The sequence below is a fragment of the Myodes glareolus genome, chromosome 6 (genome assembly GCF_982192425.1).
Source record: "Myodes glareolus chromosome 6, mMyoGla1.1, whole genome shotgun sequence".
Lineage (NCBI taxonomy): Eukaryota > Metazoa > Chordata > Mammalia > Rodentia > Cricetidae > Myodes > Myodes glareolus.
The window spans coordinates 28,977,308-29,000,687 of NC_142031.1; the positions used below are offsets into that span (position 1 = coordinate 28,977,308).

The 23,380-nt window shown below is 46.7% G+C and overlaps 1 protein-coding gene across 1 annotated transcript in view; it reads left to right on the forward strand.

The window, feature by feature from the left end:
• Window positions 1-23,380, forward strand: part of Sema4f (ssemaphorin 4F) — a 29,134-nt gene that overhangs the window by 3,031 nt on the left and 2,723 nt on the right. Inside the window, exons 3-12 of the mRNA XM_048416568.3 lie at window positions 764-823; window positions 1,048-1,146; window positions 5,909-6,002; window positions 17,768-17,887; window positions 17,985-18,136; window positions 18,748-18,926; window positions 19,123-19,270; window positions 19,404-19,626; window positions 19,763-19,872; window positions 19,982-20,142. Coding sequence (XP_048272525.2) covers window positions 764-823; window positions 1,048-1,146; window positions 5,909-6,002; window positions 17,768-17,887; window positions 17,985-18,136; window positions 18,748-18,926; window positions 19,123-19,270; window positions 19,404-19,626; window positions 19,763-19,872; window positions 19,982-20,142 — 1,346 coding nt within the window. The remainder of the gene's footprint in view (window positions 1-763; window positions 824-1,047; window positions 1,147-5,908; window positions 6,003-17,767; window positions 17,888-17,984; window positions 18,137-18,747; window positions 18,927-19,122; window positions 19,271-19,403; window positions 19,627-19,762; window positions 19,873-19,981; window positions 20,143-23,380) is intronic.

Below are 23,380 nucleotides of genomic sequence, written 5' to 3' on the forward strand. Positions count from 1 at the left end.
TAAAGTCTTTGTCTGCCAGTAAGGGAGGGGATGATGGGACGAAGGGGCTTCCCACCTGTTTTGGCTGTGATGGGGAGACATGGTTGGGGGAGGTTTTGAGGGCTGCATGATGATGGGGGAAGAGTACAGTGACATGCTTCAGGTGGCAGTGGGCAGAGGTGTCACTGGAATGGTGATTTTCCAGGGAGTTTGCAGATGGTTTTCACGATGTATTTGTCAGAACTCTAGTGCATGCCCTAACACAGCGCACAAGTATGTAAATGGGTCCTGACAGAAAATTTCCTTGGACCAGCATTGAAAGTCACATATGTGATAAATTCTGATATATTGTGATTCCTTAAAAATGTGGTAGGAATTTGTTTAGTAGATGATTGCTTAGCCTGGACAGAGTCCTGAATTTGATCTCCAGCACCACATAAAATCTTGTGTGGTGGTGTATGGTGTATGGGTTCTGTGATCCCGGAACTGGGAAGGTGGAGACAGGAGGATCAGAAGTTCAAGGTCATCTTCGGCCCTACAAAGAGTTTGAGGCCACCCAGGGCTGCTGAGACCCTGTCTCAAAAATAAAAGCATGGTTTTGATTTCACAGTTGATTTCATTACTTACTAATGGGTGGGGTACTTCCAGTTTGAAAAGCAGCACAGTGAGTGCGGAATCTTGGAAGTTTCCAGGTTGTTGAGATTTGTAGAACCTTCTCTTCTTCCCTGACCTCAGTGGGCAGGGAGAAGGGAACCTGGGGAAAAGAATTCTTCTTCTTTCTCAGATTGACTGGATGGTGCCTGAGGCGCACAGACAGAACTGTAGGAAGAAAGGCAAAAAAGAGGTAGGTGTGACCCCACACCCTGTCCTGAGTGTCTTGGGGACCTTGGCCCAGCCCTGACTTCGGGTCATCCCGCAGTGGAGCTCCTGTCCTGAAGGGTCCAGGCAAGGACCCAAAACCACACATCACCCATACTTCCCCATCCCACATGCCTCTAGTTGTACCTGACCCAGTCCTCCCTCATCTCCACGACTTCTGATTCTCTCTAACCATCTCTGACCCCCCAGGACGAATGTCACAATTTTATCCAGATTCTCGCCATTGCCAATGCCTCTCACCTCCTCACTTGTGGCACCTTCGCCTTTGATCCGAAGTGCGGGGTTATTGTGAGTGACAGGGGCAGAAGGAGAGGGAGAGGGAGCCTGCAGCAGTGTGAGTTACTTGGGGGTGGTGGGTGCAAGGGTGGGAAGGGCTTTGTTGTGAGTGACCGTGCTGGGCATGGTTAAGACAACTGCCGTGTAGGATAAGTATTGGTGGGGGTTGGGGGGTAGAGGATGCCCTCAGTGGATGGGAGAGGCTGCTTGTCTGTAGAGAGTAGAGTATGCTAAGTGTAAAAACATGCTGTGAGACAGGGAGTGGAGTTCGGACCACTCCAGGGGATGCTTCAGAAGCCAGACACTCATGTTTCTTTGCCCACTAAGTGCTTTGGCCCAGCAGTGGAGCCCGACTCCCTGTCAGAACAGCCCCATCTCTCTTCTCCCATAGCATGCCTCCTCATCTTCTGGCATCCTCTGCCAGCCCCACTCTCTACAGTGTGTGACTCTCATGACCTCTGATGTCATCACCATGTCATGCGGTACCAGCTGGCTCTGTGCTCTTGACATTGCCTTCGGCAGGAGCCACTGTGTCCACCACATTTTCTTCTAGATCTTGTTTACTGGGGAAGGCCTGTGGACTGTCCCACCCTCCAACCCGGGCCGTCTTGGCGTGATATATTGGTGATGATGTCTAGTCTAGTCACAGCTGCGTGTTTGGAACTCTGACCTTTCTCTGTTAATTGTACAGTGGTCACCACTGGTCCTCTAAGTCCTGTGACTCAGTCCTGGGGTAAATAAAAGCCCTCCGTGTCCTTTGCACAAAGGCTGTGAGCATATTTCTTTCTTGACTCTGATCCTGAACTGCAGATGTTGACTGGATGATTCTGCAGTCTGCACTAATACTTTGACCCACTTGGGCCTAGGCAGTATACATCTTCGAAAACCTCTGTTCAGGGGCATCCTCCTGTCTCTGGCTTGGGATGGATTCAGTCAGCACCCAGGGCTTTCCTCAGGGCAAACTGGCCTTGTTGAATTCTTTCCATATGTTCTTCACAAAAATGATGATTCTCTCAGTCTGGGATGGCTTATTGGTTCTGGATGGTATTTGAAAACCTCTGTATTCCAGCAGTCGATATTGGGGGTTTAGTTCTTTACAATTCCCACCAGGCCCACAAGGTAGCAGAGCTGTTTTTCCTAGTCTGCTCAGGCATAGGGATCCCAGAGGCCTGACAACCAGAGTCAGGGATTATGCATAGTCCGATCATCCCAGCTCATCTCCTTTAGCTTTTCTTTCATCCTGGGATCTCTGAGTTGAACCCCAATGGGTCCTAGTCAACATACCTAGATGGAAAATGTTCTGGCCATGCCTGGTTATCAGTGTGACTTGGGCCCCATCCATTCGTGAGAGATGTCAGCAATGGCGAGTGGAGCCAGGGTTCTGTGCCCTACCAGTTCATCTCACCAGGTCAGTGTTTTCTCTGAAGCCATCTCTCTCACAGGATCATGAGATAAGGAGCCATTCTTTGGAGGGGGAGATTGGCTCTGTTAGTCCTCCAAGCTCTATCCCAAGCCTGCTCTGTAGACATTTCGAACACCCTCTGCTGCTTTTACCTGTCCTATTCTGCTTGTCTACGTCCTTGCTTTACCCGTAGTGCTGAACTTCCCATGCCCCGACTAATGATATTGAGGCTGTGGATAGCTGTTTCAGTGGGTGACACAGCTCACCCACTGATGATCATGGGGAAATCAAGGTTCTAAGGAAGCCCTGGATCTACCAGTTTTAGCAATGAAGTGCTAGCTTTCAGTTCCAGCTTCCATCGTGCATTGGAAGAAGATACTTGAGTGTGACTTGTTGAGGGAACTCCAGCTATTAACAGAGCAGAAAAACATTAAGCTTCAGTAATGATCACCAGAAAAGCAATGGCCATTCACTCTGTTGTGGGCTTAGGTTCCTTATGTGCACAAGTAAGTTTAGTTTTATCACCATATCATGGTATTCAGGTATGTTTTGTTTCTATTTTATAAGCAAGGAAACTGATATTCAGAGAAATGAGATACCATGGCAAGGATTATATAGCTAACAGAGACAGAGCCAATATTTGAACCTGGGCTAGTATAGATATGTTGTCCAACCCTATCTGTGTGTACAACCTGCAACCTAGGGGGCTTCATCTGTTTTCTGTCTCTTGTAGCATCTGACATGGTTCATGCATCTTGGGTCCTTATATGTCTTCTGTTTTCTTTGGACAAGGGCAAAGGGCCAACTTCAACTTCACCGCTCAGGGAGAGACTTCTTATCCATCCCCAGATTTGGCTTTAGGAACTTGGCTTCACCGCAGCTGATAGAGACTGGCTGCTGATGGGATGAGGATGTAATGAAGAATCTCCACATACAGACAGAGAAAGTCAGTGGGATGAGCTTCCAGTTTCACAGCTCAGCTCAAGGTCATTTTGAACAGAGGACAATCAGAAGCTGTTTCTTAGCAGGTGGCTAACACTCTCAAGGGTTGAAGGTTAGATGGTAGGATAATGGCACTAGGGAAGACTGGGAGGGAGCTAGTCCTGACATGTTGGGTTGTAAGACACTGACAAACTTTGTGAAAAAGTCTACTGGAAGTATGGACTCGATTTGGAGGACATGGGCTCATTGGAGAGCATCAGTCTCAGAGGGTCTGGCCAATGGTTTAAACAGAAAGGCTGGAAGCAGTGGGATGAATTGAATAATATGTTAGAAAGACTGTAGATAGATCCTAAGGATATACATGACGGGGCTGGACAAAGAAGGAGCTAGAGAAACAAGTACCAAATAGGAAAAAGGACTCCAGGAAGATACAGTCTCAAGAGCCAAGGCATGGAATATTTCAAGGAAATGAACTGAACATGCCAACCGATCCACAGAGACTGAAGTGGTGGGGATCAGGAAAAGGCCGTCTTCTTGGTAACTTTGGTGAAAAGAAAGAGAGCAGTTTTAGGCACAGAGACAGGAAGACAGTTTGTTTTCCAGGAATGTTAGGTAATTTGTTTGGAACAATGATCATTTTGAGAAGCAGTAGATTGGGTTAGAGTTTGTACTCCAGGCAATATAGTGGTATATTATTTGTATTTTAATAAATAAATTCAACCGGAAAACCAGAAAAGCAAAGCAACCAAGCCACTAGAGAAGCCTTACCTCTACCAAGGCTGGGCGACCGTAAACTAAGCAGCTGGAGCCTCTCTCTCCTCTCATTTTGTATTCCCTCTCGGGCTGGGATTAAAGGTGTGTGATTCCCTAACAGTACTGGGAATAAAGGTGACACACCACTGAACCAACAGTGGCCTCCTCCAACACACCACCTCCTGCATTGTTTCTGCACTGATCTTTTGTAGCCCAGGTAATCCTTGAACTCACAGAGGTCCATTGGCCTCTGTCTCCCAAATCCTGGGATTAAAGGTGCGTGTCACTGTTACCTGACCTCTAGTGGCTTTATCTTTGCCTTGGGTCTTCAGACAAGATTTATTTATTAAAATACAAACAATATACCACTACAAAGAAACGATGGGTCGTGTGTGTATGTGTGTGTGTGTGTGTTTGTGTGCACGCATGTGCGGCTCTGGAAGATAGATGTGAGGTAAGTATGGAGGTGAATTGGGGGTGGATCTGTTCCGCATAGGACAAGGAGTAGCTTAGATGAGAGGGCAGAATGCAGCCACAGTCGGTGCTCACTGCACTCCAGGAGGGGCGGAGCACTTTGATAGTCACAGAACCACCATCTTTCTCCTCAGACAAAGATGTTCTCATTACCACACACTTGGAGTGCTGGGGTCTTCCATTCCAAAGGTCTCTTTTCATCCAATATCTTCTTCTGGAGAAGCCATCAGATTACATCACATTTTTACAAGGCTTCTTTAAGAATTGTATCGGCACAATCAAACCTTGTTTGCCATCTGCAGCAAAGAGAGGAGCAGTGGGAATGGTCGGACAGTAGCAGCATTAAGCTTGAGGAGCCTTGCAGCAGAACAATCAAGCTGCAGCCACAGTGGGCGTCTACTTGAGTTTGCGAGCTAGAGACAGCATGCCTGGCATGTCCATGCCATAACTTTGATTTGAAGCCAACTACGGTAATGTTCCTCCGAGTCCTAGTGAAACCGTTCTTCAGTTCCACTTTTAGGTGTGAGCTTGACACTCTCTTGGTGCTCGAGGCTGGACTCAGATCTCTTGTGACTGGCCCTGAGGGCAGTCTTCCGTCTGTCACCTCCACCGCTCTGGAGGGCCCTGGGAGAAGCCGATACTTGCCTAGCAAGCCCTCAGAACATCATCTGAGCTTTGGGTCATTCTTCATTGGCTTCACAGTTTCCTTCTCTGCTTGGATGTGGGACCCTGACTCTGTCCTCCGTGAGGAAGAATGGAAGAATGATACTTTGTTTTCTCTAAGTTCCCGGGCTTCTGCTGGTTTCCGTGACTTCTGCTTTTCCTTGCCCTTCCTCAGAGCTCCAGCTTTCAAAAGGCTGTCTGCTCCCTTCCATCTCTCTGGCTGTAGCACATCCAGGTAGTTCCAAACTCCGGAATTACTGAGAGAGACCTATGACTGGCCTCGTGGTATTTTCTAGGGCTGTTCTAGGTATGCCTTCATGAGGAAGTGTGGGGGATGGGTCTGAGGGCAAAGGGGAGGAAAGCAGAGAAAATGAGCGGGTGGAGGAACCGGGAGTAAGGTGACAGGGTATGGGAGTGAGAGTGGGGAGAGGGGGATGAATGGAAATGGCCTTTTCCTCCATTTGATCTTCTGTTTAATTCTCACCATGAACCTTCCCCATGAACCCTAATCCACCTGCCCCACCCCCTTCCGGTCTGTAGGATGTGTCCAGTTTCCAGCAGGTTGAGAGACTGGAGAGTGGCCGGGGGAAATGTCCTTTTGAGCCAGCTCAACGGTCAGCAGCTGTAATGGCTGGTGAGTGGGGAGAGACAAGAACCGGTGATTCTGGCCCTAACGACCTCCTTCCCCACCCTTGCTGCTTGAGTTTCTGTGTCTTGTCTTCCCTTGGAATGTCCACTACATTCACGTCTCCTTTGAGCCTTTCCTGATGGCCCCTGAGTACCTGTGACTGCTCTGTGTCCCCACAGGATACTGTTTCCTCCCCAGGCTCCTCTCTAGAGACTGTGGCCCCCGCACTTGCAGTGTGATTGCTTTTTCTGTGGACCCCATTTTCTTCTCTTACAGCATCCCCACCCCGCCCCGTTTGTAAGAGGAATTGACTGCAGTGAATACTGTAATACATCTGGAAAGAGCATGATTTAGAATAGTACCGTCCAAATGATCTTTATGTGATAACTGAAATGACCTAGATCTTTGTCTGATTTGTTAGCCACTGGCTACCTTGGCTATTAAGCCCTTGAAATGTGACTACTGCAACGGAATGAGGAAATTTTAAATTAAGTTGAATTCAATTTGGTGTAAATGGCCCCATGCGTCTTGAGGCGATCACTTAATGTACTTCTAGAATATCTCTGCTTCGAAAACCACTGCCGGTGTTTTAGGATATTCCTTTCCAGCTTTAAAATGTGTTCACACACCTGCATACCCTTACCTGTGGTTCACTGGTTCATCCTTTGTTTTTGGCTGTTTTTCAGTTCCTTTCATAGCCTCCTTTGAGGGAGCCACCTGCAATTGTTCAAGTGTGGACCCCACCCAAACTTGTTTAGAAGAATGACGAATTCATTGGCATAGAGAACAGATTGCTTTTGTACCACATAACCTGTATTTTAGGGGAGGTTACCCCATGTAGACTCTCCACATTCAGAGAAAAGCCAGCTGTCTCTTGACAGTGCAGAACAAGCAGGAACAGAACAGAAATCTTAGGTGTACGATGTAATATTTAAACCACTTAACTTCTGGCTTGGATATAATTTTGAACTTTGCCATGTAACTGTAGTTTGTAGAACTGTCTATATGATTTTTAATGATTTTTTTTGTTGTTGTTTTGAGACAAAGTAACATGTAGTCCAGGCTAGCCTCAAGCTCTATGTGTAGCCAGAGGTGACCCTGAGCTCCTGCTCCTCCTGTCTCCACCTCTGAAGGCTGGAAGGAGAGCTATGTATCTGCCTTAGCGACACTGGTGACAGAACCCAGGGCTAGGCAAGCCCTCTACTGACTGAGCTGTCCCCAGCCTCCAAAAGTACTTTGTGAAGACATTTTTTTAAAAGTAATTATTCCATTAGCTTGCTTGCTTGCTTATTTATTTATTTATTTAGGTTCTTTGAGGCAGGGTTTGTATTTTTTATTTGTGGTTCTTTGAGGTACAGGTATGTAGCTCTGTCCTGGAACTCAGTATGTAAACCAGGCTAGCCTTGAACTCAAAGAGATTCACCTGCCTCTAGCTCCCAAGTGCTAGGGTTAAAGGTGTGTGCCACTATGCCCAGCTGTGAAGACAGTTTTTAATGGCCTTATACTCTTCATCTTCTGAGAATACTGTGAGTTGATTAAATAATTTCAAGTTGTTGTAATTTTATGTTTCCTTCAAAGTTTTTAGTGTTGTCCATATTGCTATAGTGAACACGTATGTGTGTATGTTTGTCCTCGGTTTTGCTCATCTCAGGATTCCTAGAAATGGATTACCACGTCAAAGGGTGTGAGATTTTATGGCTCATTATCAGATGCTAATTGACTTTTCGATGGGATGTACCAATTCACACCCTACGCCAGCAGTGTATGAGGGTGTCTTTTTTTCTCACATGAATTTTGCTGTGATATATTGTTGTCATTTAAGGAAATCTGTGCTAATCTAAGACTGAAAGTGGCTCTTGGCTTTAATTTGTGTTTCTTTGACTGCCAGCAAAGTTGAGCTTTTTTTTAATGTTATAGTTCTTATTTTTGCTTCTTCTTGGGTAAATTCTCAGTTGAGATAGGGCATTAGTACTCCAACTCACACCTTTTCCTCTGTGGGGTGTGTGTATGTGTCTGTGTGTCTGTGTGAGTGTGCGTGCATGTGTGTGTGCATGTGTATATGAGTGCGTGCGCGTGTGTGTCTGTGTATGTGCATGTGTGTGTGTGATTTCTTTGTTTTATTTTATGTGTATGAGTGTTTTGCCTACGTGTATGACAGTGAGACATGTTCATGCCTGCTGTCTTCAGAGGTCAGAAGAGGGGATCAACCCCCCTGGAACTGGAGTTATGGCTGGTTATGGGCAACCATGTGCCTGCTTAGAATTAAGCCTGTGGGGGCTGCTGGAGAGATGGCTCAGAGGTTGAGAGCACTGGCTACACTTCCAAAGGTCCTGAGTTCAATTCCCAGCAACCACATGGTGGCTCACAACCATCCATAATGAAATATGGTGCCCTCTTCTGGCCTGCAGGCAGACCACTGAATACTTAATAAATAAATAAATAAGTCTTTAAAAAAAAAAAAGAATCGAGCCTGGCTCTCTCTTGAAGAACAGCAAATGCTCTTAACCACTAAACCATCTTTCCAGCCCTGATTTTTATTTTATTTTATTTTACTTTATTTTATTTTTGAGACAGAGTCTTTCTATGCATCCCTGACGGTCCTGGAACTTACCATGTAGATCAGGCTGGCCTCAAACTCACAGGGCTCTGCCTGACTCTGCCTCCCTAGACTGTGATTAAAGGTTTGTATCTCCACACCTGGCTTCTGATTTTTGTATTTTTTAGAGCTTAGTTCTTCTAAAAAAAACCCCAAAAACAAACAAACAAACAAACAAAAAAACAGCTAACCATTTTTTCCCTTTTAAAAAGTTCCCTTAGATTTAATTCTTTGAATATTTGGAACTTATTCTAGTGATTGGCGTAAGTGGGCTCAAAATGAGTCTGTCTTTCCCAGCTGGTTAATCTGGGGCTTCTTCTCATGGATCACAGTTCTTCTTTCTTCCTGATACTTGTTGCCAAGTTTATCATAAAATATATTTTTACTTAAATTTTTGGACTCTTTATAAACTTTTTATTACTTATTTCTTCCTTCCTTCTTTCTCTTCTTCTTTTTCTTCTTCTTCTTCTTCTTCTTCTTCTTCTTCTTCTTCTTCTTCTTCTTCTTCTTCTTCTTCTTCTTTTCTTTTCTTTTTTGAGACAGGGTTTCTATGTGTAGCCCTGGCTGTTCTGGAATTCACTTTGTAGACCATGCTGTCATTGAACTCAGAGATCACCATGCTTCTGTTTCCCGAGGACTGGGATTAAAGGCAGCCCTAACTACACCTGGCTTATTAATTTATTTTTGAGACAGGGTGTCACTATGTAGACCAGGCCGGTCTTGAACTCCCAGAACTCTACATGCTTCTGGCTTTAGAATGCTGGGATTAAAAGTGTGTACCACCATGCCAGCTTGTATAGTATTTTATATAAAACAAAAGTTGAGACTTGTGCTACAAACGTGAATTTTTTTTCCTTATGTAGAAATTTATTTTTAGGAAAAGTCTTAAAAGATAAACAGATTAAATCACTCCCCAGTAATGTGGTTGGTGATTCTGTGTTTGAAAGCAAGCAGAGAGCTGGGAAGCTACAGCATCCAGACATCATGGTTATCACCATCTACTGTTGGAACCGATGAGACCTTGTTTGTACTGGTTCATGTTTGAATAAAACAGTTCAGTCAATATTTTTCTTGGCTCTGAACTGATTGCTGGGGTCATTAAGAAGGATTTCTGAGTTGTAGCTATTGTAAACATTGCTAGAGTCTGCGGAATTGGTACCAACACAAGAAACATGAAGGAGGAACACGAAGTGTGCTTTCTTCAGAGCAATATTTTTTAAGCATGTGTGAGTCTCTGGATAGCTTTTTTTTTTTCAGCAGGAAGAAAATTCATATTAGGACATAGCTTTAGGAGGCAAGCTTTATTTTAAGTTTATTTTATTGATTGAAAGTTATTATTTTATTATTACTTAATTAAAAATTCTTATCTAAAGTCCAATTTGATTTGTATTTTTCCTTTCCTTTTCCTCTTTCTTTTTTTTTGGTGAGTGGGGGAGACATGGTCTCACCATGTATTATTTGCTGGCATGGACCTGGTTAAGTAGATTAGAATGGCCTTGAACTTGTAGGGATCTCAGCCTGCCTTTGCCTCCCACGTGCTGAGATTAAAGTTGTACACCACCCTAGGCCCTGTTTTGATTGGCATTTCTCCTGGAGATGTCAAACAGCTTGTCCTGTTACTGGTGCTTGTATTTCTTTTTGGGTAATCCTAATAATTCTAGGGTTTATTATTGTTGTTATTGTTTTTTAGACAGGTCTCTCTGTTGCCCAGGCTGGCTATGACCTCCTATTCATCTTGCCTCAGTCTCCCGAGTGCTGGGATAGCAGACATAGGCCACCATGCCTAGCTGTAAGTTCAATTTCGAAATATGACATTTATCTGTACTGTAGTCAGATAAAATTAGCAAAATCATCTCAGTGTCTTCATTTGTGATACTTATTCTAGGAAAAATGTGACTATTTTGGCAATCGATTCACATTAGCCTGAACTCACTGGTGAGTCCTTGGCAGTTCCCTTGTCTTCTGCGTGCTCTTTGAAGGTTGGCTTCTGCCCAAAAGCCTCTTCTCATCCACACGGTCGTGATCTCAGCCAGCCCCATGGCTTCTTCCTCCACCCCATTCTGAGGGCTCCTGGTTCCCTACCTGCCTCCCAGGCCTTACCTGGATGGAGAACATCATCCAGCTGCCTTTCAGACAACTGTGCTTGAATCTCACAACCATCATGCCCTGGCATTAGCTCATCACCTTCATCTGCTCACCCACCGGCCTTCTCCCTGATCTCAGAGACCATCACTCACCCAGGCATCCAAACTGGAGCCAGTAGCCCATTGCCTTTGATCTTTCCTACCGCATCTTGAGTTAGGTTTCTGTGACAGTGACCCGAAGCTTTTGCTACTGCTTCTTTTTTTTTTTTTTTTAACCTGTCCAGTATCTTTTCTTTTATGGATTCCAGGACTATCCCTATCCCTGCTGGTGGTAATGCTTCTGCCAAGAAGTCTTCAGGTGTACAGTTCCCGCCAACATCTTGGGTCAAATCTGACCTCTTCAATCCACTTCTGCTCCTGGACAACCAAGCATACACTGAACCATGACAGGCATAGGACCCTGTATGGCCAATAGAGAGCAATACGGTATCTCTGTCTAATTGTGTCTTACAAATAGATTGCCGAAGAAAGGTAACCTGGTGACCTAATTCTTAGATAAGGAAATGGAAAACATTTGATAGAATCGAAGCTGTCCATCTCGAAAGACTGACCAGCAGAATGTGGTAGCATAGGCCTGTAATCCTGGCACTAAGGAGGAGGAGGAGGTGGGAGACCAGGAGTTCAAAGCCAGTCTCAGCCACATAATGAGTTCTAGGCCAGATTGGACATCATGAGACCATGTCAAAAAAGGAACAGAAAGAAAAGGAAAGAAGGAAGGGAGCCTGATCTTAAGAAGGAAAACTAGAGCATGTTCATAATCTTTTTTAAAAATCAGATAATCCCTAGTGTTCATTTCCTGTAAAAGTGAGCATTTTGAGAGCATCTGGAGTTCAAGGCCATCCTAGGCTTCGAAATGAGATAGTGTGCTGTTTATTTTTAAATTATTTTAGATTTATTTTATTTTATGTGTGTGAGTGTTTGTCCTGTATGTATGTCTGTGTGCAGTGTGCTTGCTTGGTGTTCACAGAGGCTAGAAAAGGGCATTAGGTCCCCTGAAACCAAGCCACCATGGGGGTGCTGGGAATCAAACCCAAGGTTTTTGTGAGATCAGCAACTGCTCTTTACCACGGAGCCATCTCTCCAGCCTCCCAAATGGAAATTTGAAACTCCGATGGGGTAATGGATACTTGCTGCTGGATGCACGACCTCGCCTGTTAATTTTAGGGTGGCTGATCCTTCTGAGACCTGTGTCCACAGGCCACCCGGACAAGCAGGGACCTGTTACATATACAGTTTTGTGTTTTATTCAGCTGTGAGTCCTCATCTTTTGTGGCTTTCAATATCTTTTTAATTTCTTTTGGAAATGAAAGTGTGTTAATTTCTGGGTTATAAAAGCAAAAGATGAAAACTTCAAAAAATTGACAATGACTACAAAAGTATAAGGGATTTTTTTTTTCTTTCTTTCTTTTTTTTTTTTTTTTAAAGAAACTACCCAGGTTAGAGGTACATACCTTTAATCTCAAGCTCTTGGAAGGTGGAGGCAGGAAAGTCAAGGTTGTCCTTCCCTGCATGGAAAGTGTGAGGCTAGCTTGGGTTCCATGAGATGCCGTCTACCCTTTCTACCCCTCCCACAGAGGAAAACAGTCAGACTAGGAAGGTAGTTTAAACTGGAAATCATAGCACTTGGCAGAGGGGTGGGTTTAATATCAGGAGAATCAAGAGTTCAAGGCCATCCCAGGAAGATTCTTTTTCAAAAAACCCAAGTGCCAAGCAACTTTTCTAATAACATTAGTCAGAAACAAACATCATAAACACTGTAGTTGTGCCATCTTTAACAATCTGTCTAAAGACCACAAACATGCATACATATACATGCACACACACACATACACACATGCATGCATACACATATTACGTGTGGTGTGGTGTGTGCACGCATCTGTTTGAGTGCCTGTGCATGTGAGTGTGGAGGCTACCAGAGCACGCCAGATGTCCTCCTCTGTTACTCTGCTCTGCCCCCTTGAGGCAGGCCCTGTCACTGAACCTGGGGCTAAGGTAGTAGTCAGCAAGCTCCGGTGATCCCACTGTTTCTGCCCACATGGTGCTGGGACTACAGGCTCGCATACCGTCATGCTAGCTTTTTGTGTGGGTGCCAGGGATCTGAACTCAGGTCCTCATGCTTGCACAGATGTGCTCTTATCCGCTGAGTGTTCCCTCCAGCTCCTCTATATGGATATATTTAATACGTTTTATGAAAATAGGACTGAATTATCCCCGGTGTTTTTTTCTAATCAGCTTTTCCACTAATCTCTACGTAGTACTGTGGTCATTGTGCCGTGGTCATCTCATCGCTCTCTTTTGCATTTTAGCTTTTAATTGTCATTTGTTTCGGTGCTGAGGTTAGATTCCAGGGCTTTTGCAAGCGTCTTACTGCTGAGTTCTACCCCCAGACCACAGGCTCTTTTGGTTTTGTTGTTGTTGTTTGTTTGTTTTTGAGACTGGGTCTCACTATATAGCTCTGGCTGCTCTGGAACTCCTTATATAGAACAGGCTGGCCTTGAAACCCACCCCCCACCCCCACCCCGGGCTCTGCCTCCCAAGGGCTGGGATTAAAGAATGCACCACTATGCCTTGCCCTCAGCCTCTTGAGTCAGGGTCTAACTCTATAGCCTAGGCTGACCTGGGTACCAAATACTCTTACTTAAACTTCCAAAGTGTTGCCTGCATCACTGGACCAGATGTGTATTTGAATGCTTACTTGATTGATCCATTCAGCAATAATTGGCCAAACAGTTACACGTTTATGAATATTTTACTACATTAAGGTTGCAGTTCTGTCACACTGAAATTAAGAAAGTCTTGGAGAATCTAGAATGTGTAATGACTGTATATCCTCCTGAGGACATGGTCTTCATGCCTGTGTGGTTGATGTCCCTTCTGTGTTTATCGGAGACCCTGGTGAGCCCATTGATTCTCCCAAAGCACCTGGACACCTGCTACTTCCATTCCTGTTCCCAGAGTGTCTGTCCCTTCTTCGGTGTCCTAGTGTCAGTGACCCTTTTCTTTCCCACCCTGCGTGACAGCTCTCTTCACTTGCAGGTTCCAGTGTTGGTAGCTATGCAGGGTATTGATCCCTTAGAGCATTTTGGGACCATTTGCCTCCAGGGGCAGCTAGGCTTTTGTGTGCGTATCTGTGGTTCCTCTCCATTAATGTTTTATCACCTTGATCACTAAAGACATGCTCTCTAAATGTACACACCTGTCCCCTTTTATCTTCTATTTTCAGGACAGCCATGGCACAGCTCCTGCCAGAGTTTTGGTTTCAGAGCCTTCTGTGTATGGTGTTCTGGGGACCACTTTGCTTTTTCTTTTTGAGATAGGGTTTTTCTATGTAGCCCTGTCTGTTCTGGAACTTGCTTTGTAAACTAGGTTAGCCTTGAAGTCAGAGATCTACCTGCTTCTGCCTCCCAAGTGCTGGGGTTAAAGGTGGTGTCATTACTGCCTGACTAGGGACCGTTTTTCAATCATCTTTTCTGTGTCAAGTCTCTCTCCACCTACCACCCTGCAAGTCCAGAGAGCTGGGTCACATCGGGTTCCATTTGCTGCTGGACCTATGACTAATTTTTGAGTTTTCTTTTCTCTACTTCTCTGGGAGGGATTGGGGTGTCAGTTGACAGCTGCCCCTCTTCTACTAGCAGCAAGTCAAGCATATGTTTCACAGGGAGCTGTAACTGATTGTACCGAATGCCTACCATGTGCCAGACTCTCGCTCGGCTCTGTGATTGTTTTCTAGCGCCTGCATTAATTCTGAGTGGAGGTGGCTTTCTCTCTATTCTGCATTTGAAGAATCTGGGATTTAGAAATACCCAAGATCCTGTTATCTAGTAAGCAGTCAGAGTTCAAACTGAAATCTTCTGAGGTTGAAACCGTTTCCAAAATCTCAAGTGGTGAAATCATTTCCCCTTCTTATCCGTACCCCACAAGATTTTCAACGCACGTGTCTCTCAGGCCTCCTGGCTGTTTTTCAGTCTGCATTGAGCATTGTGTCAAGGCTGGGTATCGGGCCACTGGTAACAACAAATAGCCTTTCTGGAGCATCTGCAGCCTGGAGAGACTGACTTCCTTCTGTGTGACCCTGCCCTCCTGCATCCCCTGGCTAGCACAAGCCCCTTCACGTCTTTGCTGAAGTATCTGCCTTGCTTCTCCTGGCTCTCTGCTCTGACCCCTTAGCTGCCTGCAGAATCCTCTCCTTTAAAAAGTGGTGTCCCCCAGGGCACCCTAACCTGTTTACCTTCCTGCTTAGCACCTTTGCATTGTTCCTATTGGGGCCTAAACATAATGTGCACCGAGTCCCAGGTGCTGGCTCTGGCTGTGTTTCCGGACCTTTCTTAATCACCTTCTAGAATCTCTGATCTGTTTTGAAAGCCCCCTTAGCATGCCCAGAAGTGAATGTCCTACCTTCTTCATGGATTTTCCTCTATTGTTTCCTGGCCTGGTTACTTATGGGTGATAGGCCGTAAGAGAAATTATCTTAGTTTATTCTTTCATTTCTCTTATCTCAGGTCATGCTCATATCTTACTAGCATACTCTACCTTAGGAATATCTTCATAGCCTGTCCCCTTTATTCTCTCTGCCTTGTTCAGGTCTTCCACTCTTCTTGAACTGGGTGAATGGTCCTTTGTCGCTGTTATTCCTCTTCTACCTCCTCTTTTCCTGTCTTTTGTTTTCTGCTTATTCCCCTTTTCCATTTCCCCTTCTACTTCCTCTTCCTCCTCTCTTTTTTAAATATAAAAATCATTTTCTTTTAATGAATTCACAAGTAAAAACATCACATGGTGAATTTAATGTAGGAGTAGTTTCTTCTCCCTCTCTTTTTCCATTTTCATTTTATGTGAATGTGTGTTTTTGCATGTATGGCTAGGTACTACAGGCATGTAGTACCCAAGGAGGCCAGAAGAGGGTGTTGGATCCTCTGAGTCTAGAGTCCAAGGATGACTGTGAAACCATGTGGTGTGTTGGAAACCAAATACAAGTCCTCTGTAAGAGCAGCCTGTGCTCTTAATGGCCGAACCATCTTCATTGTTGCTTTTTTTTTTTAAAGATTTATTATGTATATGGTATTCTGCCTGCACATATGCCTGCACGCCAGAAGAGGGCACCAGATCTCATTACAGTTGGTTGTGAGCCACCATGTGGTTGCTGGGAATTGAACTCAGGACCTCCGGAAAAGCAGTCAGTGCTCTTAACCTCTGAGCCATGTCTCCAGCCGCTGCTGTTTTGTTTTTGAGACAGGGTCTCTCTGTGTAACCCTGGCTGTCCTAGAACTTGATATGTAGACCAGGCCGACTTTGAATGCACAGAGACCTGTCTGCGCTGCTTCCAGAGTGCTGTGACGAAAGGCATACACTACCAAAGCTGGCCCTTCTCTTTTTTGACAGCAACTTGTTTTGTAATTCAGGCTGGGCTTCAGTTTGTCACCTTTTTGCCTCAGCCTCCCTACTGCTGGGATCACAGACCCACACCACCAGGACTAGATATTGTCGTCAATGTTGTTGTTGTTGTTGTTGTTGTCGTTGTCATTGTCGTCATTGCTATGGGTTCTAACCCAGTACCTCGGCTTTATTAGGTCAATGCTCTACCATTGAGCTACACCTCCAGTCCTTTTTATTTTCTTAACAACCACAAATTGACTGTTACTTTCTCCATTTAAAAAAATCTCTGTAGTTCTGTTTTTCTCTGTGGGATAAAGACTACTTTTCCTGGCATGGCAGAGCACACTTCACAAATAGGATACATCTCCACGCCTCTGGCCTCGCCTCTGCTCGCATGCTTGACTCAGAAGCCTCTGCCCCTCTGGGCATCAGCCACCATGCTCCTTAGGCCTGAAAATGGCTCCTCTATTCACGTCTTTCCTATCTTTCTCCTTGATGTGCTCTAACCGGCAAATAACCGGCAAACTTTATTCTTCAGAGGTGCTACGGGGCTGTCTGGGGATACAGCTCAGTTGGGAGAGCGCTTGCTTGGCTTATGCAGGGTCCTGGTTTCAGTGCCTGGTACTTCCCTGCCACCCTTCCAAAGATGCTGCAACCCTAGGTAGATATGGCTGGATCACCCGCTGTGCCCACCTCCATCCACTAGTTCAAGACTTCTGGTCTCTGGACATGTGCTTGTCTGCCTCTCCCAGTGGGAGTCCGTGGGGACAGTGATGTGTTCAGCACCGTGCCTTATGCACAGAAGCTGATGGGCTCTTGCCACCTTGCTTTCTCCAGACCGCCCTTGGTGCTTGAGACCTTCCAGGTGCCCATGACTTTCTTTTGCCCTCAGCCACTTTCTGACTCCTGTGTCTGAGCCTTGCCCACGTTACTCATGGTGATAGAGCTGTCGGTCTCTTCTGAGCCAAAGTGTCTGTGGTCTCTTCATTCCTTACCATTCCTATCTCTGGAGTGCTCGCAGCTGATCCGGGACCCGAGGAAGAGCCCACTCTTCTGGTGTCCCCACTGCCTGGAGCTTCCCCTCATCAAACTGTGCTGGCATTTTCTAAAGTGAGCCTGGCCGCTTGCATCAGAGTAACCCCTGCTTGTTTGAAAAGTCCCGATTTTACCGAGTTAGTCACTGGGCCTGAGGACACTTTCCCTGTCTTCAAGTCCGCAAGCAATTCCCGTGGGCTCTTTAGCTGGGAATTGTCCCACAGTAGCATACCCAGCAGCGTTCAGAAGAAACACAGGTTCCCTGACTGCTCCATAGTGGACAACCTGAGTAAAATTGGGGTTTGCTGCAAAGCAAATGCCACCTCTTGGGGAGTCTCAGGGCAGTCAGCTTATCACTAGGTTACCACAGTGACCCCCAGTGTCCCCTACAGAGGCCTTTCTGCTCCTGTCCTACCATACAGTCTCTCTGGCAGTTCCTCAGTGTGGGCTTCCTACTCAGTGTTTCCTTTCCCGTGTTTTGTAAGTCAGGTGCCCCCTGTGGTGACATTTGGGGGGTGCTCAGTCCTGCGTGTTGCTGCTCTGCTTTGTCCCTTGCTCTGCCTGTGACTGCTTCTGCTTCCCTATGCGTCTCTGACAGCCGTCTCCTCCCTGTCGCCCTGCAGGGGGCGTCCTCTACACTGCCACTGTGAAGAACTTCCTGGGCACAGAGCCAATTATCTCCCGAGCCGTGGGTCGTGCTGAGGACTGGATTCGAACAGAGACCTTGTCATCCTGGCTTAATGGTGGGGAGAGGGACTGGGCTGCCTGTGGCACAGGCAGGGGGGAGGCTGGGTAGTCCCAGGCTTTGTCTGTGAAGATCCGAGGCATTGGTTTCTTCAGCCCCAGCCTTTGTCGCTGCTATGGTCCTGAGCCCGGCTGAGTGGGGGGATGAAGCCGGAGATGATGAAATCTTCTTCTTCTTCACGGAGACCTCCCGAGTGCTGAACTCCTATGAGCGCATCAAGGTCCCGCGGGTGGCCCGAGTGTGTGCGGTGAGCTCTCTGTCCTGCCTGTCTGTCATCTGCTGGCGTTTGTCCTTCTGTCTTCTCCTCTCTGGGTCTGCTTTGCTGTCTCCTCTGCTCTGTTCCCTCCCTAGGCTTCTTTCATCGGAGTTTGAGGAACATGAGGGAGAGGGGTCCGTCTGTACCCTCACACTTACCCTTGTGACACACTGTCTACACAGGAGGTCGGTTTACATTAGAAGTTCAAGGCAGGAGCTAATGATGGTCCCAGGTTCAAGTCCTGCTCCACCACTTCCTGATTCTGTGATCTAGTTTGAAACTTGCCTTTGAAACGCATATATAGAATTTACATAATAACTGATGTCAACCTGTAAGTGTTTGAGGAGTACGTGAGGTCACGGTTCTTTGTCAGTTCTCATCTGGCATTGTCTCTGTCATTGTTATCACAATTCTGTCTGCCTCTGCATCTCATTACCCCCAGCTTCTCAGGCTATATGTCTGTTCTTCCATCTCTGTATGTCTGTCTTTTCATCTGTCCATGTGCACTGTGAAGTCAGGGAGGAAGCTAGAAGGTTGACCTACACACGTTTTGCCTAATATTGATCTTCTGAAGAGTGTTCCTCATGTTCTTGTCACCCCAGGGGGACCTAGGGGGCCGGAAGACCCTTCAACAGAGATGGACAACATTTCTAAAGGCCGACCTGCTGTGTCCAGGGCCTGAGCATGGCCAGGCCTCCGGGGTCCTGCAGGATATGACAGAGCTCCGACCTCAGTTTGGAGCGGGGACTCCCGTCTTCTATGGCATCTTTTCCTCGCAGTGGTGAGGGGGATCCTGGTGCGGGTGAGAGTGGCGGGCGGGAGGTCCGCGGAGTTGGTGTGGTCACTGCCGGCGGACTCTCTTTCCCTCAGCTGCATGGCTCCCGTGTGTTTCTCGGGGATCACCTCATTTGATAAGGCATGAGTTGCTGTCACCTAGCCCTCTCCAGATACCTGGCTCCAATCTGTGACTCCTCCAGGGAAGGAGCTGCCATCTCTGCTGTGTGTGCCTTCCGACCCCAGGATATCCGGGCAGTGCTGAATGGTCCCTTTAGAGAGTTAAAACATGACTGCAACAGGGGGCTGCCTGTCATGGACAACGAGGTGCCCCAGCCCAGACCTGGAGAGGTGAGAGAGTGGGGCAGGTCTCCATTTCAGGCCTGATTTTTGTCACTTATCACAAAGGACAAGTGTTGTGCTAAACGCCCCTGACACTTCCTGTTCCCTGAGACACATTGTCACCCAGACCTGTCTCTTTTAGTGTATTGCCAACAACATGAAACTCCAACAGTTTGAGTCCTCACTCTCCCTGCCTGACCGTGTGCTCACCTTCATCAGAGACCACCCGCTCATGGACAGGCCCGTGTTTCCAGCTGATGGCCGCCCCCTGCTGGTCACTACAGATACAGCCTATCTCAGAGTTGTGGCTCACAGGGTGACCAGCCTCTCAGGGAAAGAATATGATGTGCTCTACCTGGGGACAGGTATATCTAAACATCAAACAAGTTCTCTACATAGTGCCTACTGCCACTACAGAGAGGTCCCCTGTGATGCACTGGAATCAGAGCTGCAGGCACAGTGCCAGTCACGCCATTTTCTTGCCCTTTGCCTGCCTTCTAGAGGATGGACACATCCACCGGGCTGTGCGCATCGGAGCTCAGCTCAGTGTCCTGGAAGATCTGGCCTTGTTCCCGGAGCCACAGCCGGTTGAGAGCATGAAACTGTACCATGTGAGTTGTGAATCAGAGGAGCCGGGGCGGGGGAGAACGGAGTCTGTGGCCAGTCATGGTCCAGCCTGGAAGACATAGCACGTTTTCCCTCCTGGCTCCATTTCTGTAGGGTTGGCTCCTGGTGGGCTCCCCTACCGAGGTAACACAAGTGAACACCAGCAACTGCGGCCGTCTTCAGAGCTGCTCGGAGTGTATCCTGGCCCAGGACCCTGTGTGTGCCTGGAGCTTCCGGCTTGATGCTTGTGTGGCCCATGCAGGGGAGCACCGTGGGTGAGTGGGGCTTCTTTGGTTGTTCTCGTGCCTGCCCTCTATGGCTCTGCCCCTCCCATATGCCTCTCTCATGTGCTAATGCCACCCTGTCCGTATGTGCCTTCTTCTTGTTTAGTGCCTGCATCACTTGCCTGTCCATCTGCCAGCCATATTAGCTCATCTGTCTGTCTGTCTGGTGCTGCCTAATTAATGCTAGGCCTGCCCTGACAGTGGGACTGAGTCCACATCAGCTGTTGACAGGAGTCATCTCTCGGTTTTCAGCCTACTAGCTGCTCTCACAGAGCCGGCCCTTGCCCTACCTCTCCTAGCTGGAGTTTCTCCCCTCTTGCCTTCTTTGGTCTCCTCTCACCCTACTGATTACTGTCTCCTCCTGCAGCCGCTGAACACTGATATTCCTCAGGGTTTAGTCCTAGATTCTTGTTTTACACTCTGCTGAGGTGATTTCGTTCCTGTGATTGTCACAGACATGTCTGAAGCAGAGCTGCAGTGGAGCAGGCTTTCTATCTGGGGCCTCCAATCAGCTCCCACGTCATGACACGGAGACTTTTTACCCGTTATGAGTGCTCAGCCCAGCTTACGCTTGCCCCTCCAGCTCTTACCATTTAACCTGGTTTTTTTTTCATCTATGTCTTGCCTCAGGGTTTCTTTTTCCTTTCTTTCTTTCTGAATGTCCTACTTTCCCTGCTTCCCATGTCTGTCTGTCTGGTGGCCACCTGGATTCTGGCTCCAGACATGTCCCTCTCTTTCTCCCTTTTTCTCTCCCCCTTTTTCTTTCTTGAACTAGATTTCTCCTCCTACTTATTTTCACTGCTCACCCCTCTCCTGCCTAGCCGTCGGCTCTTCAGCTTTTTATTAGACCAATCAGGTGCCTTAGGCAGGCAAGGTGAATCAAATGAAACACATCCTTACATCATTAAACAAACACAGCACAAACAAATGAAACACATCTTTACACAGTTAAAGCATCAACATAAACAAATAGGATACATCTCTGTACCGTTAAAATAATCTCCCACAGCCCTGCAGAACTCCCCTGCAAACCTGTGCTTCATACTCCTCCACAGTGCTTCATAAGCAGCTCAGACACAGTCATTCTTAGGCATGCACTCTGGTTTCCTCTTTCCCTCTTGTGCACATCCCGGTAGAAGGACTGCCGTCCCTTCAGGTGCTCACAGCAAACACCGCGCACATTGGGCTGCGACTGATACCGACTCCGGTTCCAGGGTGTATCACCGCTCTACTGGCTTCCTCCACCTCCACTGCCACCAAGCTCGTGTCACTTCTTTATGTGTCCATATGATGCATTGTACATGTGTGTTTGTGTATGAAGTGTGTGTGATGTGTATTTGTATATGGTGTGTGTATGTAGATATATATGAGTACCAGCAAGTCTGTGTTATTTCCACAACACGTGTGTGTGGGTCACAGGACAACCTTGAGTACTGGTCTTTACCTCCCAGTCTGTCTCCTCCTCCTCTTCTTCCTCCTCCTCCTCCTCAGTCAGCAGGGAACACTGCCTACAAGCTCCCAGTTCTTTCTCCTCCTCCTCCTCAGTCAGGAGGGAGCACTGCCTACAAGCTCTCAGTTCTTTCTCCTCCTCCTCAGTCAGGAGGGAGCACTGCCTACAAGCTCTCAGTTCTTTCTCCTCCTCCTCCTCCTTAGTCAGGAGGGAGCACTGCCTACAAGCTCCCAGTTCTTTCTCTTTCTCAGTCAGCAGGGGAGCACTACCTACAAGCTCCCAGTCTGTCTCCTCTCTCCTCAGTCAGCAGGGGTGTACTGGGATCCCTGGGATGATAGAGACCTTCCTGCTGTGGCCAACTTTTATGTGGGCTCTGGGGACCAAACTCATTCCATCAGGTTTGGGCAGAGAGCGCTTTATCCACTGAGCCGTCCCCCACCCGGTCACTTCTCAGTGGGCTGCACTTCCCCCTCCTTATTGACCTTCTCTTGCTCATGTTGGCTCTCCCACCCATTTGCCTCTCAGCAGTGACCTTCAGATATGCCATATGAAAATAAACCCTGACATCTCACTCACCCTGAGTATTTCAGGCTGGCTTTCTATCTCATAAAGACGATCCTAAAAATAGCTCATCCTTGGGGATTTTAAGCATATTCAACAGTAGAGAGACTGCTATGATAAATTTCCATGTACCTACCCCGCCCACCATTGTTGCCTGGCCAATCCTGTGTTTTTAATAACTTCACTCTCAGTTGTTTTGAAGCAAATCTTAGATATCATGTTACTTTATCCATGAAACTTTGAGTATCTCTAACATCCAAGGGCACTTTCAGTGGGGGTGAATGGGTGTTGGAGGAATGGCTCAACAGTTAAGAGTATGGCTGTTCTTCTAGAAGACTCTGGTTCAATTCTCAGCACCTACATGATGGCCCACTTCTGTGCCCTCTTCTGGCCTGTCAGGGCATAGCATACATGTGCCGTAGATGCTGCCTGATGACTCCTGAAATTGTCCTCTGACCTCCCTGTGTACGCACACATGTGCATGTTCATTTGTGTGCACACACAAACACATGTATATACACATGCAAAATAAATAGCCATGTTACATAATGATACATAATACTACTTTAGCCATACCCGATTGTTAATTTCTTAGCGTTATCAAATATCATGCCAATATTTCAATTTTCTCATTTGCATATACTTAAAACAGCCTGTATAAGTCAAGATTCAAATAATACCATCAATCCTAATAGGCTTATAGGTTTCATAAGTGTCTTTCAATTTGAAAAAAAAAATCGAGTACTACAGTCCACCCTATATAATCAGGCTAGAACTCATTCTATGTAACCTGAATTGGCCTCAAATTCATAGTGATTTCTCCTGCCTCATCCTCCCACACACTGAGATTATAGGCATCATGATTCATACCTGATTCAAACCTAGGGTCTGCACATGCTAGGCAGGCATTCTTCCCAAGCTAAATTCTCAGCTGTTAATCTTTAATATCGATTCCCTCAATGGAATAAATTTTTTTTTTTGGCCAGCTGTTTGCAGAATCCTTTTTCAAAGTAACCCTGAGATTTTCTGTTCTGAAGCCCTGCGGTGCACCACCAGCCTGGCCCCATGCCCAGTCTTTTACCTGGGGTTTAAGCTTAAGTCCTCATTGCACAACCAGCGCCCCCCACTGGCTGAGTCACCTCCCTGACCCACTCAGGTTTAAATATAGAAATCTTGTAGTTAGGACAGCCATTCTCGCTTCTTAGGACACTTCCTCTT